At 42.7% G+C, this 20,028-nt stretch overlaps 1 protein-coding gene across 1 annotated transcript; it reads left to right on the top strand.

Moving 5' to 3' along the window:
* The first annotated feature begins 1,275 nt into the window (after positions 1–1,275).
* On the top strand, positions 1,276–19,703 carry LOC118395352 (sodium/hydrogen exchanger 9B2-like). Its single transcript, XM_035789097.2, has 14 exons — positions 1,276–1,415; positions 1,564–1,659; positions 5,568–5,888; positions 9,116–9,314; positions 9,954–10,124; positions 11,543–11,685; positions 12,089–12,216; positions 13,823–13,998; positions 14,478–14,584; positions 14,791–14,940; positions 15,460–15,568; positions 15,735–15,871; positions 16,367–16,550; positions 17,329–19,703. The coding sequence occupies exons 3-14, from the start codon at positions 5,787–5,789 to the stop codon at positions 17,385–17,387; spliced, it is 1,665 nt and encodes a 554-aa protein (XP_035644990.1). The 5' UTR covers positions 1,276–1,415; positions 1,564–1,659; positions 5,568–5,786; the 3' UTR covers positions 17,388–19,703.
* The last annotated feature ends 325 nt before the right edge of the window (positions 19,704–20,028 follow it).

A 20,028-nucleotide genomic window follows, 5' to 3' on the forward strand; every position in this document is an offset into this window, starting at 1 on the left:
CTATCACAGTGCAATCCGTTTTGTCACCAAAGCCCCATATACTACCCACCATTGCGACCTGTACGCTCTCGTTGGCTGGCCCTCGCTTCATACTCGTCGCCAAACCCACTGGCCCCATGTCATCTACAAGACCCTGCTAGGTAAAGTCCCCCCTTATCTCAGCTCGCTGGTCACCATAGCATCTCCCACATGTAGCACACGCTCCAGCAGGTATATCTCTCTAGTCACCCCCAAAACCAATTCTTTCTTTGGCCGCCTCTCCTTCCAGTTCTCTGCTGCCAATGATTGGAACGAACTACAAAAATCTCTGAAACTGGAAACACTTATCTCCCTCACTAGCTTTAAGCACCAACTGTCAGAGCAGCTCACAGATTACTGCACCTGTCCATAACCCACCTATAATTTAGCCCAAACAACTACCTCTTTCCCAACTGTATTTAATTAATTCATTTATTTGGCTCCTTTGCACCCCATTATTTTTTATTTCTACTTTGCACATTCTTCCATTGCAAAACTACCATTCCAGTGTTTTACTTGCTATATTGTATTTACTTTGCCACCATGGCCTTTTTTTGCCTTTACCTCCCTTCTCACCTCATTTGCTCACATCATATATATACTTGTTTATACTGTAATATAATAATAATAATCTGTATTATTGACTGTATGTTTGTTTTACTCCATGTGTAACTCTGTGTCGTTGTATCTGTCAAACTGCTTTGCTTTATCTTGGCCAGGTCGCAATTGTAAATGAGAACTTGTTCTCAACTTGCCTAACTGGTTAAATAAAGGTGAAATAAAAAAATAATAAAATGAGCAACATCTAAGTTTGGCTACATACGGACCGTTAGTGGAATTCCAACGAGAGAGTAATGGTTAATGTGATTGGATGTTAATTATTTAACTAGGCTACCTGTTTTTGACATTGTGTTGTTATTTCGCTGAACACTAGATAATAACATGTTCATTTTTGGCAGTGAAAGGAGGTTACTGATGCGAGAAAAAAACTCACCCAAATGTATAGCCCTGTTGGAAAATATAAATGGACTGTTTGAAAATGTGAAGATTTTTTAAATTTTTAATTAAAAATAAAAATGTGAATTTGGCGTACCCCCGACGGCATTGCGCGTACCCCAGTTTGGGAATACCTGGTTTAGCGTGACACATGGGAGTAAACTACCGCTGTCCCCTACACAGGGGCGTGGTCACATTTAGCCACGCCCCTCCGTGTGTATTTATCCAGTTTGTAGCCGCTGCTCTCCACGCCTTTCTGTTATTGAGTAACAATTTGTGGATGAGATTAGAAAACAATGTAATGCAGTGGAAATTCATATCCGTCTTCGTTGTTTAAATTCGGATTTTGATTGAACGAACAGTATACGGATCCGATCAATAGGTCCAACTACTATTGCTATGTATGTTTCTTTTTTAAATTATGTACTTTTTATTTTTATATTGTTGCTTAGCCTTGTAGCAGTCAAAATCCTGAATTAAAAACGGTGTGTTACTGTAATAATACACACTGATCTCATCATCCCTCCTGCCCATCATCACGTACTGTAGCAACTCCGTGCAGGAGTGGACATCACTAATCCTGTGGAATCCGTTAGCAGGCACACACCGTTCATACAATGGGCATGGCAGTTATTGCGTTTTGAGGTGAGTGACAAGTCATTGTGACTACTTTATGGTGTGATTTATAAAACAACATTTGGTAGCTATTTTTCTGAAGGTTAGCGCGCGGTAATTCATTGCGGTTTTAGACCGCCGGGGCATAATAGTTAGCCGTAGTGTTAAGCAGTTATGTTTTAAGCGTCTACGGGAATAATTTTTTTTTAAAGGCCATCGATATGAATCATGTGAATGTAAAGATACGATGAAGCCAACTAGCTAGTTTGTTGCTAATGCGCGAGACCATATGCCATAGGCTTGAGAATAACGTTAGCCAGCTAAAGTAGCTAGGTTCATAAAAGGTGCCATATGGTCTCGCGTTAAACCTAGCATTGATTAGTGTTTTGTTCTTCAAAATTGGATTAACGTCAGTCAGTGTAGTTTACTGGCATAAACAACGTCATATTTTTTGGCGGTACTGGTTCTCATTTTCACTATCCCGATGGCTGTTTTGTAATAATGTGTCTGTGTGGTAACTTTGCAGTTTGACGTCGAGACTCGAGGACGGTTACATGCACACAACAATAGTTCGGACATATAGTTTGTATGCGAAAACGATTTCTAAAACGTATACTTCCCGTTTGTTCGAGCTACCGGTGCTGGCACATGCGCATATCAATTACAGTGCTTGAACGCCAAATTCCAAAATTTGCTTAGAAAACCCGGTGTTTTAATCGGTGTTTGTTTACTTCGATTTTGACGTTACACCGATTGAAGATGGTCATGTAAACACTTAACGCCATACTCGGCCTTATCCGATAATCTGTTGAATATCAAATTATTCGTGTTAATGAATGTATGAGCGCATGTTTATTTTGATAGGAATATATTTTTTTTTTAAAGCAGAAAATCGCCAATCATGTAGCCTGATTTCAAATGTGTCCATGTAAAACGTTAAACAGGATTATTAGCAAAATCATTATTCCGGCAAAACATGTAAACGTTTTAAACTAACTATTATATTAATCTGATGATTCACAATAATCGTACTATTGTGTAAATATAACCGTACTCGGTGAGGCAAGGTAACTCGCGTAACCTAACGTTATGGAATCTCTTTCTATACTGAACACAAATATAAACACAAAATGTAAAGTGTTCCATGTTTCATGAGCTGAAAATAAGGGATTCCATAAATGTTCCATACAAACAAAACGCTTATTTCTCTCAAATGTTGTGAACAAATTTGTTTACGTCCCTGTCAGTGAGCATTTCTCCTGATTTTTTTTAAACAGCATGATCATTACACAGGTGCACCTTGTGCTGGGGACAATAAAAGGCCTCTGTGCAGGTTTGTCCCACAACACAATGCCACTGATGTCTCAAGTTTTGAGAGGGTGTGCACTTGCCATGCTGACTGTAGGAATATTCACCAGAGCTGTTGCCAGATAATTTAATGTTTGTTTCTCTAACGTAAGCCACCACCAACATCGTTTTAGAGAATTTGTCAGTACGTCCAACCGACCTCACAACCGCAGACCACGTGTAACCATGCCAGCCCATGACCTCCACATCCAGATTCTTCACCTGTGGTTGCGTAGGTTTCTTTCTGTAATAAAGACCTTTTGTGGGGAAAAACTCATTCGGATTGCCTGGGCCTGTCTCCCCAGTGGGTGGATCTATGCCCACCCATGGCTACGCCCATTCCCAGTCATGTGAACTCCATAGATTAGGGCCTAATGAATTTATTTAAATTGACTGATTTCATTCTATGAACTGTAACTCAATCAAATCTTTGAAATGTTATATTTTAGTTCAATATAGCTAGCTAGCTTTGACCCGGCTGTGGGAGCTAGCTATATATAGTCATATCTTACCTCCTGGCACGTATTCAGATACATCAGGACAACTAGCAAAAGAGCCAGCTCTTTATATTTGAAATACCGCCACACTCAGCTCATAGCTACATTAAATGTAATCACACAATTGTTTTCATGAGACTGCGTGGTATTGAGAATCCTCACAAACAAGTGAAGAATCTTGAAGTGTGTGACCAACATCTGTGCCACATCATTCAGTGTGCGCACCGCTACGTTGGCAACATAGATGGTGGTATTTGCGCAAAACTGAAAGCATGACCCACCGCATTTCACCATGGAAAGATGACTGTGAATATGGCTGAATACAAACTGTTGTCATTCCCTCCGCAAGGCAAGCGAATTGTATGTAATAGAGACAAAGTGGAGTCGCAATTCAACGGCTCAGACACAGCTGGCTGGTGTGTTTACAGACATATTCAATCTCTCCCTATCTCAGTCATGCTTCAATATTGCCACCATTGTTCCTGTACCCAAGAAGGCAAAGGTAACTGAACTAAATTACTATCGCCCCATAGCACTCACTTCTGTCATCATGAAGTGCTTTGAAAGACTATTCAAGGATTATATCATCTCAACCTTACCTGTCACCCTAGACCCACTTCAATTTCCATTTGCGTACCACCCCAATAGGTCCACAGACAATGCAATCGCCTGCACACTGCCCTATCCCATCTGGACAAGAGGAATACCCATGTAAGAATGCTGTTCATTGACTACAGCTCAACATTCAACACCATAGTACCCTCCAAGCTCATTATTAAGCTTGAAGCCCTGGGTCTCTCAACACCACCGTGTGCAATTGGGTCCTAGACTTTCTGACAGGCCGCCCAGGTTGTGAAGGTAGGAAACATCTCCACTTCGCTGATCTTCAACACTGGGGCCCCACAACGGTGCATGCTCAGCCCCCTTCTGTTCACCCATGGCTGCGTGGCCATGCACATCTCCAACTCAATCATCAAGTTTGCAGACGACACAACAGTGGTAGGCTTGGTTACCAACAACGACGAGACGGCCTATAGGGAGGAGGTGAGGGCACTCGGAGTATGGTGTCAGGAAAACAACCTCTAACTCAACGTCAACAAAACAAAGGAAATGATCATGGACTTCAGGAAACGACAGAGGGAGCACCCACCTATCCATGTCGACAGGACAGCAGTGGAGAAGGTGTAAAGTTTTATGTTCCTCGGCGTACACATCACGGACAAACTGAAATAGTCCACCTACACAGTGTGGTGAAGAAGGCGCAACGGCGCCTCTTCAACGTCAAGAGGCTGAAGAAATTTGGCTTGTCACCCAAAATCCAGACAAACTTTTACGGATACACAATCGAGAGCATCCTGTCGGGCTGTATCACCGCCTAGTACGGTGATGCTCAAAGTGATGTCACGCCTTCAAATAAAGCTCAACTAATCACCTGATGGATAAGAATGACTTTCGATTTGGTTATCCTATGAAAGGAAGTTCTGCGTGCGGGTAGGCAAGTCTACATGATGAGAATATTTGTATTTTTTGTCGAACGGCAGTCAAGCACCGATCATCATGTCACCAGAATAAGGACCTAGATATGTATTGGAAAGCGGCATCAAGCGCATCACTGTGCATTGTCGCCACCCTGTGAAGTTCAAAAAGATCCAACCGTGTTGAACGAACAAATGATCTGTCGGCATTTCTAAAATTGTACCGACACTTCCTGTTTCCGTCACAGCTGTCACAATGTATTTTTATTCAGTATGACTTTACTCGCATAAAAACTGGGTGGAACGTGTTCATATAAAGTAATCGAACTTCAGCTTGGTTCCGATAAAATGGATACTGCTGTAATTGAAATGCCATTATATTGAATGCCTTTATCATAGGAGAAGGAGAGTGGTGGCAATGTAGCTAATACATAGTATGATTTCTATATGAAGTTATGAATTCATGCGTTGATGCCCTTATTCCCAGTCTCATTCCATACTCATAGCAGAATGCTGAAATGTGAAAACCTCAGTCTTTATTGTCTGTTTTACAGTTACTGTTTACCTTCACCTTTGATTGCTCCTGCATTTGGCTGATTTCCACCTCCTATCTCTTCAGCCCGTGTTTGCCTCAAATGCCTCTCTGGCCAATTCCACCAAGCAAACACTCACTCTCACTGCCTTTGACTGATGACTCACTGAATGGGAGCTAGTGCTGGACAGTCAGACCTTGGGATACAACAGGAACAGAGCAGCAATGCACCGATGGCCAACCCTCCACTGCATTTGCTGTGAGCTTAGAGAAGTGAGGAGGAGAACGTGAACTGTACTAGATGCCATGATGGAGGACGACCAGCCCAAGTCGAAGCCACCTACACCTTCTCCCTTGCTGGACCTAGAACACAGTGACGGAGCCTCGCCAGTAACGAACCATTCAGAGGTATAGTATATCTAGTGCTTTAGCCAAACTGCTAATAGATAGCCTTTACATCATTTAATGATACCGAGTCACTGAATCTATGAGAAATGGCGGACCGGAAGCTTTGGCGTAATACTAGTTCCATACATTGATCTAGAATCAGTTTTGAAGGCATTAGTTTACATTTCCTATTGGCAGTGTACTGTGCACTCTTATTTGGCTTTATGCATTGATGGGGTCAATTATTTATGGGAAAAGAAAAGTAAAATCATTGCTGACGTTTTGTTAGGTCATTTGAAACATACCTCGAGATGTACCCTACCAGCAGATTTTCCCATTACTTTTGCCAGCCTCTTTTTTTCACAGAGTATGGTATAAGTTGGAACAACAGCCTTTTTCATGACACTAACTGTTCTCATTGTGGTACACTCTTTGTAGTAAAAGTCTGTATCTACTCTTTATGATAAGCATGAGAACTATTACTTACTGGGAACACAGTAGTGTATTGTTAGTATGACTAACCTCTTTGTCAACAATGAAGAACCACTTAACATAGGCGTGTCAAAGAAATGGAGGCAAAAAAGCCAGTAGCGTTGACATTTGCTCCAGTACCGCTCTTATTAGAGGTCGACCGATTAATCGGAATGGCCGATTTAATTCGGGCTGATTTCAAGTTTTCATAACAATCGGAAATCTGTATTTTTGGGCACCAATTTGGCAGATTTATTTATTTATTTATTTATTTTTACACTTTTATTTAATCTTTATTTAACTAGGCAAGTCAGTTAAGAACACATTCTTATTTTCAATGACGGCCTAGGAACAGTGGGTTAACTGCCTCGTTCAGGGGCAGAATGACAGATTTTTTACCTTGTCAGCTCGGGGGATTCAATCTTGCAACGTTGCGGTTAACTAGTCCAACGCTCTAACCACCTGCCTTTCATTGCACTCCACGAGGATACTGCCTGTTATGCGAATGCAGTAAGCCAAGGTAAGTTGCTAGCTAGCATTAAACTTATCTTATAAAAAACAATCAATCATAATCACTAGTTAACTACACATGGTTGATGATATTATTAGTTTATCTAGCGTGTCCTGCGTTGCATATAATCGATGTGGTGCGTATCGTTGTTCCAATGTGTACCTAACCACAATGCCTTTCTTAAAATCAATGTGCATATTTAGCTAAAAGAAATCCAGGTTAGCAGGCAATATTAACCAGGTAAAATTGTGTCACTTCTCTTGCGTTCATTGCACGGAGAGTCAGTGTATATGCAACCATTTGGGCCGCCTAATTTGCCAGAATTTTACGTAATTATGACATAACATTGAAGGTTGTGCAGTGTAACAGGAATATTTAGACTTATGGATGCCACCCGTTAGATACAATACGGAACGGTTCCGTATTTCACTGAAATAAACATCTTGTTTTCGAGATGATAGTTTCCGGATTCTACCATATTAATGACCTAAGGCTCGTATTTCTGTGTGTTATCATGTTATAACTAAGTCTATGATTTGATGGAGCAGTCGGACTGAGCGATGGTAGGCACCAGCAGACTCGTAAGCATTCATTCAAACAGCACTTTCGCGCGTTTGCCAGCAGCTGTTTATGACTTCAAGCCTATCAACTCCCGAGATTAGGCTGGTGTAACCGATGTGAAATGGCTAGCTAGTTAGCGGGGTGCGCGCTAATAGCGTTTCAAACGTCACTCGCTCTGAGACTTGGAGTAGTTGTTCCCCTTGCCCTGCAAGGGCCGCGGCTTTTGTGGAGCGATGGGTAACGCTGCTTCGAGGGTGGCTGTTGTCGATGTGTTCCTGGTTCGAGCCCAGGTAGGAGCGAGGAGAGGGACGGAAGCTATACTGTTACACTGGCAATACTAAAGTGCCTATAAGAACATCCAATAGTCAAAGGTTAGTGAAATACAAATGGTATAGACAGAAATAGTCCTATAGTTCCTATAATAACTACAACTTAAAATGTTTTACCTGGGAATATTGAAGACTCATGTTAAAAGGAACAACCAGCTTTCATATGTTCTCATGTTCTGAGCAAGGAACTTAAACGTTAGCTTTCTTACATGGCACATATTGCACTTTTATTTTTTTCTCCCACAATTTGTTTTTGAATTATTTAAACCAAATTGAACATGTTTCATTATATATTTGAAGCTAAATTGAATTTATTGATGTATTATATTAAGTTCAAATAAGTGTTCATTCAGTATTGTTGTAATTGTCGTTATTACAAATACATTTAAAAAAGCGTCAAATTAATCGGTATCGGCTTTTTTAGTCCTCCAATTATCGGTATCGGCGTTGAAAAATCATAATCGGCCGACCTCTAATTCTTATCAACTTTCAATTGTTAGGAGAGGCTACACTAAACAAGTTCGACACCACAATCATTCTCTCTTGAAAGAATGCAAAAATTTCACCTCGCAAAGTTAAAGCTACAATATGCAACTTTTTGGGCGACCTGTCCAAATTCGCATGGAAATGTTAGTTATAGATCAGTCATTCTCATTGAAAGCAAGAGCTGTTCTCTTTGCACTATTTCAATGCTTCCGTTAAGTCTGTTTTTGCATCTTTTGGTTTTGTACACCAGCTTCAAACTGCTGAAAAAACAATATATTTGGTTATTGAAAATATATTTCAGAGGTTTAAATGGTACAAGGATTCTCTACTTCGAGTGGCGCAGCGGTTTAAGGCACTGCATCTCAGTGCAAGAGGCGCCACTACAGTCCCTGTTTCGATTCCAGGCTGTATCACAACCTGCCATGATTAGGAGTCCCATAGAGCGGCGCACAATTGGCCCAGCGTCGTCCGAGTTTGGCTTGTGTAGGCCGTCATTGTAAATAAGAATTTGTTCTCAATTGACTTGCCTAGTTAAATAAAGGTTACACATACACTATACATTGCTTGTTTTGTTACATAAACTGAAATTACGCTATATATTCGAATTTTAGCATATTGCACCTTTTAACGGGGATCAGAGTACGATGGGGTCGTAAGGATGCTTTTTGGAAGCAAGTTTTGGAAAAACATCGAAGTGTCCCTTCGTGTCAAGTGTCTCATTGGCAAAAAAATAACAAATATCCAATAAGGGTGTTCCTTTTTCAGAAGCTTGTATTGAAATGTCATTTTTGTAGTAAGAAAGTTTCATTAAAAAGTATGACTACTGACACATTTTCATTTGGAGCTAAGACCCTTTTCCTCTACGTCTCTGCCCCCCCCTCCCCCGGTAGTTCCTGGGTGTGAACCAGATTCAGGTGGTGGTGCGCCGGAGCTCCACCCCCCAAGTCACGGAGGAGACCTACTTCATCCCCCGTAGCCCGGTGGTGGATGCGGGCACCAACACCGACCCCCCGGTCATCTGCTGTGGCAGGCTCCGTCGGGAATGCCCGTGCCCGCCACGAGGCCTCCTGTCCTCCCTCATCACCAAGGGTGGGCACCAGCATAGAAATAGGCCACTCTAATATTGTCTCTATGCTGGTGCCCATAGAATTGAATTCTACTTCTATGGACACCAGAATAGAGATAACAATATTTGCCTAATGAACCTTCATAACGCTACAATGTGCTGGTAATGCCATTGTGGTCTGTGTTTTATTTAATTCTGGGCACCAGGGGGGGCTAATGCTACCATAGAAATGTTACCTTGGTGACATTGCTATGGGATCAGGGGTTGGCATCTTGTAGTGTTTTGTGCTTGGGCGAGTGGAAAATGGAGAGAGCGGGTAATATGTTAGGATGGAGTTTGTAGAACCAGTGTGTGTCAATAAAGGCAACAAAGGTCCTCTAGAATTGCTGATTTTTATCCAGTGCATGCTGTTGAACAGTGCCACAGTTATACCCTGAGGCATTTATATAGCACAATGGGAGTAGATTTACAGATGGACTAAGGCACTACCCACTGTCCCTGATGTACTGAAATATACAAGTTAACATTTAGGCTTAGTAGTAGACCTTTGAATCCATTATACCTTGCAAATCAAGTACATCACATTTTATTTTATTTGGCAGGTGAAAGGCAAAAACTGCTAACTGGCCACGTACTAACTTCTGACCTCTCCTCCCTCCCAGTCCTCATTGCGTTAGTGCTGTTTGGCGTGGTGTGGTCCATCACAGAGAAGGAGTGTCTGCCGAGGGGGAACCTGTTCGGCATCACCGTGCTCTTCATCTGTTCCGTCACCGGGGGCAAACTGGTGGGCCTCATACATCTGCCCAAATTGCCTCCCTTTCCCCCGTTACTGGGTAGGTAATGCGAATGGAGAGAGAGAGTGTGTGTATATATATATGTGTTTGTGTGTTCCGGTTACTAGTCCAACGCTCTAACCACTAGGCTACCCTGCCGCCCCCAGTAACAGTCAGAGACGCCATCTTTTTCTTTGTCTTTGGTATGGGAGTGGTGGCCTGGCTGCTGGTAATATATATCTGCTGTTATCGTAGATAGAACACACACTGAAACGGGGACTTACCCACATTCAGATTAAACACACCCACTCACTACATTTAGCATGCATGCACTTGCTTGTCCCCTCACTACTGCTCTTTACTATACATGTCAAATGGGACTGTTTCAGCTGCATGTAACATGGTCAAACAGTCTTTTATTATTCTGTCTGGCTTTGCCAACACTGCTACTTTGTGTGTAGTACGTCATACATGTGTTACTACCATACCTAGACAGTGGCGTGAGTTTATATCCCACCTTATTCCATTTCTAACCAAATGAACAACCTTGTTGACTTAGACTGATAGGGAGTGAATTCAAATCTATTTGCATTTCTTAACACAATATAGAGACTTGGTTGAGACACGGCGCAGCTTTGACCAAAGTCTTGATGCCGGTAACCACATGACAAGTCCTGTAGTTTGCATAGACCCCTATAATAAGACAGTGGCCACTCGTTCAGCCCACAAGGAGATAGTCAGACGTTTAGATTCACAACCTGCTCCTCACTTTCAACAGTCCAGAAAGGAGATTGTAGATAATAAATAAGTGTTTTGTGGGTCTTTTGATTTGCCATCTTTGTCGGATAGACACTACACTAACGATCAGAGGCCACTCCCATAGTTCAGAAGTAAAGTCCTGAATGTTGGATGTACATCTTTGATAGTTAATGTCTCTCCAACCCCTGTTTTTCTTTGTGTAAACCCAGAGGAACTCTGTTTCCCAGTTCAAAGTCCCTGTTTCATTGTTTGAACTGAACAGACTTTTTTTTGGCCTACGTTGCCTCAAATCCACACAACCCTGGCGTTGGCTAATGCCAGTCTCTTACCAACTGAACCACACAGGACCACATTGATCTTTCTGACCTTCAAAAGGCAATTAAATTTCATACAGTAGATTAAAGACTCCAATGTTTGCATTATCCCTACTTGGAAACGTTTTTCCTTTACTCCCAAAAGACTCCTATGCCTAGAAGCCTTTGATATCTTAAACCAATTGATCTTCAACTTTTGTAATATTCAGTTCCATACAAGGTGTATTTCTTGGCATTTGAATATCTTAGCCTGAAGTTTTCTGTTTAACTCTTTAAAAAAACATGGTTGTCTTCAGAACAAGTCCAAAGAAGTCCAAAGAATAACACCATGTTTTTTTTATAAAAGTATTATTTTTATCATACTATTATATTAAAGTTATCATTGTTTTCTGTCATTCTCTACAGGTATGCTATTGACGGGCTTCCTGCTGCGTAATATCCCCGTGGTAACGGACGCCGTGTACATCGACACCCGATGGTCTGCCTCCCTGAGGAACATTGCCCTCGCTGTCATCCTGGCCCGAGCAGGCCTGGGATTGGACGGCTCGGTATGTCAATCAAACACTCATCTCTCTCCATAGGCCGACGCTTTTAGTGTTTAGTACTTGTCTTTTATTATTTAAGTTCCTGTGTTAAAGGAAACATCCCCTCAAACTATATATGTGTATATCTTTTTCATTAGTTCACTGTTGATACAGTCCCAAAATGTTTTGCATTTCAGCAGTTAAGTTTTCATGACTTTCAGGAAGCAAAGTGTCACTTGCCACGTCGTCATGGCGCAAAGTACATCGTATGATGCAAAACTCATCGTCATCATCATGATGATGTAGCAATTGACACTTTGCTTCCTATTTCTTCAAAACTTCACTGCAGACATGCAAAACTGTATCCACAATGGACTAATGCAATGTGGATTTTTCCATTAATGTGTGTGTACATGTGTGTTCCCAGGCTCTGAAGAAGCTGAGTATGGTGTGTGCGCGCGTGGGAATGGGACCCTGCGTCATCGAGGCCTGCACCGTCGCCATCGTCTCCCACTTCCTCATGGGCTTGCCCTGGATCTGGGGATTCATCCTAGGGTAAACTCTCTTTCTCGGTCTCGTTTTGTCTCTCTCTTTCTCTCTCGATCTCTCTTCGCTGTCGCTCTGTCGTCCTCTCTGAGCCTTCTACTTCTCAATCCCATTCAGTATTCTGCCTCCCGATGCATTTGTAAAGCTAAAGGGCTACCTAACACCGCTTGCATTCCAATAAGACTGGTGTAGAGTATTTGGCAGCTACCTCACCATGAACACTTGAAGTATCATTTATTCCAGGGCTCTCTAATCCTGTTCCTGGAAGGAGTTCACTCCAACCCTAATCTAGTGCACCTGATTCTAATAATTAGCTCTAACCAGGTTAGTTCTAACTGGGGTTGGAGCAAAAACCGACAGGATGGTTAGCCCTCGATGAACAGGATTGGAGACCCCGCCTTTATACATTTTCATTTCATCCTGACACTTAGCCCTTTGCTCTCTTTCTTTCTCTCTCCTCTCTTTCTCGCTCTCTCCCTCTCTTTTGCTATATCTCTGTCTTCTCTATTTCTCTCGTCCTCGCTCCTCTTGCTCTCTCTCTTGTCCTCTCCACTTTTATGGTCTCTCACTCTGATCTGTCCATCATTCTATTCATCCATCCCTCTAAATATACTACATGACCAAAAGGGTGTGGAAACCTGTTCGTCGAACATCTCATTCCAAAATCATGGGCATTAATATGGAGTTGGTCCCCCCTTTACTGCTATAACAGCCTCCACTCTTCTGGGAAGGCTTTCAACTTGAAGTTGGAACATTGCTGCGGGGACTTGCTTACATTCAGCCACGAGCATTAGTGCGGTTGGGCACTGATGAGCTTTACACCACACCAGCCGATGCTTGGGATTGTGCATGGTGATCTTAGGCTTGTGTGCAGCTACTCGGCCAAGGGAATTCATTTCATGAAGCTCCAGACGAACAGTTCTTGTGCTGATGACAGGTGATTTTTCCACACTACGTGCTTCAGCACTCGGCAGTTCCGTTCTGTGAGCTGGTGTGGCCTACCACTTCACGGCTGAGTCGTTGCTCCTAGACATTGCCAACAGCACTTACAGTTGCCCGGGGCAGCTCTAGCAGGGCAGAAATGTGATGATCTGCCACACTTCAGTAGGGCCATTCTACTGCCAATGTTTGTCTATGGAATATTGCATGGCTGTGTGCTTGATTTGATACACCTGTCAGCATTGGGTGTGGCTGAAATGGCCAAATCCACTCATTTGAAGGGATGTCCACATATAGTGTATATCTCAAACTAATCCCTATTAGTAAAGCTGCATCATTAAACACTTTCTTTACTCATTGTATTCTCCCCTCCCCTGTCCCTTCTAGGTTTGTGATGTCTTCAAATCAATCAATCAAATGTGTTATTTTTATTTAGAGCCCTTTTTTTACATCAACAGTTGTCAAAGTGCTTTTACAGTAACCCGACCTTTGAAAGCATCTTCCACGGGCCCACATTATATGATGAACTCTCATAGTGCGTCTCCTCTCCTGTAGGTTTGTACTGTTACTTCAAAGGTCATTCTTCAGCCTGGAAACCCAAACTCACCCATTCTGGCAACCCAAACCTGATGAATATGATGATTAACCCTCACTTTGGCTCTCCCGTCCCTTGTAGATTTGTGCTGGGAGCCGTGTCCCCGGCCGTGGTGGTTCCCTCCATGCTGCTGCTGCAGAAGGACGGCTACGGCTTGGAGCAGGGCATCCCTACCCTTCTCATGGCCGCCGGCAGCTTCGACGACATCCTGGCCATCACCGGCTTCACCACCTGCATGGGCATGGCCTTCGCCACCGGTAGGGATCCAATTAGTCGGGAGCATGTTGATTTGTGCCTCTGCTCTGAGCCAATGATGAGAGGAGACCAGTAGAAAAAAATAGAACTTTATTATCTGTTTTTGTTGCTACGTTACTAGAGATCTTCCTGCAATCCGTGCTGGATCCAATAGATGGCACCCTCACACTTCGGGAATCAAACCTACGAACCATGTTGCAAGCGCCATGCTTTACCAACTGAGCTTACACAGGACCATTTCGTATGAGCTATTACGGTGTCTTCCTCTGTATTGCATGATTTGTATTATTGACTTCCCGCTGCATACTGCGTCCCTAATGGCATCCCATTCCCTATAGAGTGAACTATTTTTGACCAGGGTCCACATATGACTCGGGACAAAAGTAGTGCACTCTATAAGTAACAGGGTAACACTTGGGACGATCCCATCTGTTTTGATATTAACTTCATATGTTTTGTTGTGCTGTGTCTCCCTCTGCAGGCTCCATGTGGTACAACCTGCTGAGAGGTATACTGGAGGTGGGAGGGGGAATGGTAGCTGGGGTACTGCTGGGATTTCTGCTGCGCTATTTTCCCAGCAAAGACCAGGTAGGAATCTCCATCGAAAGCACTTAGCTTTTAGTCTAGGAGTAGGCCAGGTCTAGGAAACTCGCTTGTAGAGTTGACCTATAACTGAGCTCAGTTTTCTCAGTAGCGTTTCCCTTTCTCAGTAATGTTAGTCCAGGGACATAGTCTTTGTTTGGGAAACTTTATTAATGCGTCCTTTCTTCCTTCTCTCGCTCTCTCTCCTGTAGGACAACGTCGTGATGAAGCGCTCATTCCTGCTGCTGGGCCTGTCGGTGTTTGCCGTGTTCGGCAGCAACGTGGCTGGCTTCCCCGGCTCAGGGGGCCTCTGCACCCTGGTCCTTGCCTTCCTGGCTGGCCTGGGCTGGAGAAGGTCAAAGGTCAGTCAACGACCCCCATCCCGTGCCGACCCCTCACTCAACCCTCCACACATCTTCTAGCTAGGCACTTACTCTCTCACCCAACACCCAAATGCCCCTCTAGCCCTTACCTCTAACACAGTGGACTAAACTAAAGCATCGGATAGCAGCTGGACAGCTTGAACGTTCCAGTGTAGCACAAACTGTTGTCTTAAGACACAGTGGGACCCTTCCAGTCAGTATACAGAGGCCCAATCCAAAATATACAGTCACCGAGTCACATCTGATATTGTCTCTTTGGGAGGCAGATTCTCTAGTAGAGAAACAAAGTTGTGAAGTCTTGGTGTTTGCTGAACTCTCTCTGTAGTCTGGTTTGTGTCTGGTAAGTGTTAACAAAAACTTTTTTTTTTTTTAATCACTTGTCTTGATAGTGCTTCTCAAACCCTTCCATTTGACTACTTTCACAAATTGTGTTTGAAAACGTCAGTAATTTGAGAAACCGTAACGTGTGTGTCTGACTGAGTCTGTGTTTGTGTGCAGGTCCCTGTGGAGGACATAGTGGGTATTGCCTGGGAAGTGTTCCAGCCACTGCTCTTTGGCCTGATCGGGGCTGAGATCCAGATCTCAAAGCTGGACAAAAACACTGTCGGTGAGAACACAAACACACGCATAAACACACAGTCAGTAAGAACACACCCACCACATATACCTTTATACCCTGCTCTTTGGAGATCTTCTATCAGGTGTGTTTTCCTACTTCAACCTGAGTAAAGTGTTTATCATTCTACCCCCTATTCCCTTCCCTGTCCCACCAGGCCTGGGCATAGGCTCTCTGGCCATTGGTCTGCTGGTGCGTGTTCTCTTTACCTTCGTCTGTGTGCTGTGTGCCGGCTTCAACTTCAAAGAGAAGCTCTTCATCGCTCTGGCCTGGCTACCCAAAGCAACCGTACAGGTACTTAACGTTAAACAGGAACCAAGGTGGCCTGGAGTGGTCTAAGCCGCTACCTGTGGAGCACACGTACGATTTACCTCTGCCAACACGGGCTCGAATCCAGCTTAATGCTCTTTCAGCACTCTCCTACCTTTCATCTCTCTATTTAAAAAAAAAAAAAACAAGAACAAGATTCTAAGGCTACAATTTTCCTGACACAATAAAAGGTTTCAAAAAGCAAAATAACCATAGCATTTGAATATTGTAACTAACTTGTGATTGCAACACGTTTTTGTCTGTAACAATATTAGTATTGTGAGTAAAAAATAAAAAATTTCACACTCTGGTGCTGCTCTGCATGAGAAGGGGAAGGGTTTGGGGAAAATCTGTCATCATTCCCAACATCAGCGTTAAGTTTGACTTGAGCTTTCCAATAAATTGTAGGTGCTTTAACTCACAATGTTTACGGTAACGTGGCCAATGTGTCGATCTCCTCCCTTCCTCTTTTCTCCCCAGGCGGCCATCGGCTCCACAGCGCTGGACATGGCCCGCATCAAGGAGGATACAGAGCTGAAGAAGTACGGCATGGACGTGCTGACAGTGGCCGTGCTCTCCATCCTGCTCACCGCCCCCATAGGGGCCCTGGTCATCGGACTCATGGGACCTCGCCTGCTGCAGAAACCAAAGAACCCTGCCTGGGGTGAGAACGCACAAACACATCGTCTGCATAAATGCACAGACCGAAGTGTACACACACACACAGTAATAGGGACTGCCGCCTCACCATCTGTGTTTTTAAAATCGAAGCGCACACAAAAACCCACAACTACTACTAACCTTGCTTGAGTGACAGCTGTCATCCTCCACATGACATAAATGGTGACCTTATACAGCACATTATGGTTTTAACCTCCACTCCTATTATACACCATTGTGCTTTTTGTTTTTAAACCAGCTTGTCATAGCTTTGTCCACACAGCATAGGGAAGGAAGCATGCTTATGAAAAGCAGTGTCTCTTTATGACGGAGATTATCTTTATTTGGAAAACCTGGAATCCAAACTGTTATGCTTTTGTTTCAACATTGTTGACAGTGGTGAAACAGAGCTTATCAGTCAGAATCTCAGGCTAATAAAGAGAAGCCGTGGGTTGGAGAATGATTTGCATTGTGGCTTCAGGTAGTCTTTTGTTTCCTGCGTCATGCTTCGTCTCAGCCCTGTCACCAAACAATGGTGGCTTTTTTTGCTCTTCAGGTTTGCAGGGAGATTTTTTTTATGACTACACTGTGTGTCCTGGTGAAACGTGTTACCTGCCCATCGCTGTGTCTCAGACTACACTCACTGAGACATTTTCCATGTTGACCATTTGGCCTATAGTCATATTTTGTTTATACTCAGAGGCACTTCAGTTACACACACACACACACGGTAAAAGCCATTTTAATAAATTATTTTCTGCCCTTTTTCCTTGGATATGCAGAGCGGGAGCAAAGCGGAACTATGACCGAGTCCCCAATCACCTACGAGAGTACCCTCTGATACCAAACCAACGTCGGTGGTGGGAACCAGGAAGAACACTTCACTGAGGAAATGACATGGATGGATCGTAGGGAAAATGGGGGCACTTCAAAGGTGCATCTAAATGGCATCCTATTCTAGTGTAAGCAATCCTTCTCACCCCCCTAAAAGATTTAGATGCACTATTGTAAAGTGGCTGTTCCACTGGATGTCATACGGTGAATGCACCAATTTGTAAGTCGCTCTGGATAAGAGCGTCTGCTAACTGACTTAAATGTAAAAATGCCACCCTATTCCCTTGAAAGTGCTGTACTGTATTGAGAACAGGGTTCCTATTTCAGACTCTTGTGACACCCATGATATTGCCTTTCGGACAGTGGGGTTTTCAGAGGGCCTCTGCCACTTCATCTGTGTTATATGTCCTTGGTGTGTTTGACACCCTGCCATGTTTATTTATATCTCCCCTGAGGGTAGTTTTTAGGCCTCAGGGGAGATATAAATAAACATGGCTGCCACTCAACCAACAAGCCACGATATCCAAGCATTCTGCACTATACTGTAACGTTACAATGGCTTAAAATTCAGTAATGCCACTACTAAAATTATACCCGATCATATATAATAATAGTGGTTCGAAGAGCGGAGCCACTGGAATTGAATGTGTTTGACATTGACCATCAGGCATATGTTGTGTGTTCATTATCACACTGTACACTGTATGTACGGCCTCACAATTTTTTGTTGTTGTCCTTAGGCCTTATACATCAATTTACCAGCTGTTGATGTTGTATTCTGTGTGAATGTAATGTATTTGAGAAGTGTGTTGTACTGTGGTTTGATACAGAGAAAATATTATATATAGCGATGGACGGTTGTTGCTAGCTAGACGCAGGACAAAGGCAAGACATTTTTATTTATTGTACGTTTCCAATTAAGCAATATTCAAATCATGTGTGTACTAAATGTGAACGTAACAAAAGAACATGAATAATATGGGCCCCTAGCTGAGATATATTTAAGACTTTAATGCAAAATCAGTGTAGCTCAGGTAATAGCATCACATTCTGAGCAATATAACTGTAAAATCAATGTTTTTAAGAAAAGACTGCCAAAATGGTCTGTTTTTTTTGTTCTATTCATTTGTTTTTATTATTCAGTATTTATAGTTTTGATTCCATAAAGAGTTAATTATGCAGTTGATTTAGATTTTCATTTTTGTTACGTTTTATATGGACTCTTGAAAGGGTCATTTGTAGTGTATCATACCATGTAAAAGTCCTGTATAGCTTTTGAAACTTGAACTTCAAAAAGCTCAATGACAATTTGATCTGTTACACAAACTAATTCCATTATAATTTGCTCCGGAGAGCATATAAACCGTAGGTCTAGCTCAGCCAGAATATTATACCCGGAAATGATATATTCATACCAGAAAGGATTTGATATTGAGAGAGACATGTCTGCAATGGCCCTTTAACGAAGGTGGTAGTCTTTTGACACTGTAAGAGAACATGAAGGACACCTTCCTAATATTGAGATGCATCCCTTCCTTTTTCCCCTCAGAACAGCCTCAATTTGTCTGGACGTGGACTCTACAAGGTGTCAAAGTGTTCTACAGGGATGCTGGCCCCAATGCTTCCTACAGTTGTATCAAGATGGCTGGAATGTCCAGCACTCAAAGGACATTCTTGATACACGCGGGGAAACTGTTGAGTGTGAAAAACCCATCAGCGTTGCAGTTCTTGACACAAACCGGTGCAATACACTTTTCAAATGAAATTCACCCTCTGAATGGCACATACAGTGCATTCAGAAAGTATTCAAACCCTTACTTTCCCATATTATGTTATTTTACAGCCTTATAAAGTTGATTCAATCAAAAATCCTCAATCTACACACAACCCCATAATGACTGAAACGGGTTGAAACATTTTTGCAAATGTATTAAAAATAAACTTATTTATGTAAGTATTAGGGCCTGTAAGAATATTTTGAAGATAAATGTACAACACAGAGGACTAAAGGTCAAGAGGGAATTAACGATCAATGGAAATAGTGGGTTTTCTGTAATAGGGCATTAATGATCAATGGGTCAGAGACATGGGAGGAATTGGTCTACGTTGTCTGAAACAGGGTACTTGTTATTTGGCCATTGGCCTAGTTTTATTGCAAGGAATTCTAATTGATCAACCACAGGCTAGGGTTAGGTTATAAATTACATCCTGTCACTTGGTTCTGTGGAGAGAATCACTGAGGACAGGGAAGAATGAACATCTGCCTCTCAGCATAACATCTATGATTTGTCCTCTTTGAATAAACCTATTTTTCTCTGCCTGATTTGCTTTGGGGTCTGTGTTATTGAAGCGTAACATCAACTGCTAACAGACACTTTGCTATGACACTTGAGCTAAGGCGCATTCTGTCTCCATTGATCATCCTTGAGATGTTTCTACAACTTGATTGGAGTCCACCTGTGTTAAATTCAATTGATTTGGAGAGGCACACGCCTGTCTATATGGAATGTCCCACAGCTGACAGTGCATGTCAGAGCAAAAACCAAGCCATGAGGTCAAAGGAATTGTCCGTAGAGCTCCAAGACACAATTGTGTCGAGACACAGATCTGGTGATGGGTACAAAAAATGTCTGCAGCATTGAAGGTCA

This window comes from Oncorhynchus keta, chromosome 16, assembly GCF_023373465.1.
Source record: "Oncorhynchus keta strain PuntledgeMale-10-30-2019 chromosome 16, Oket_V2, whole genome shotgun sequence".
NCBI classification, from domain to species: Eukaryota; Metazoa; Chordata; class Actinopteri; order Salmoniformes; family Salmonidae; genus Oncorhynchus; species Oncorhynchus keta.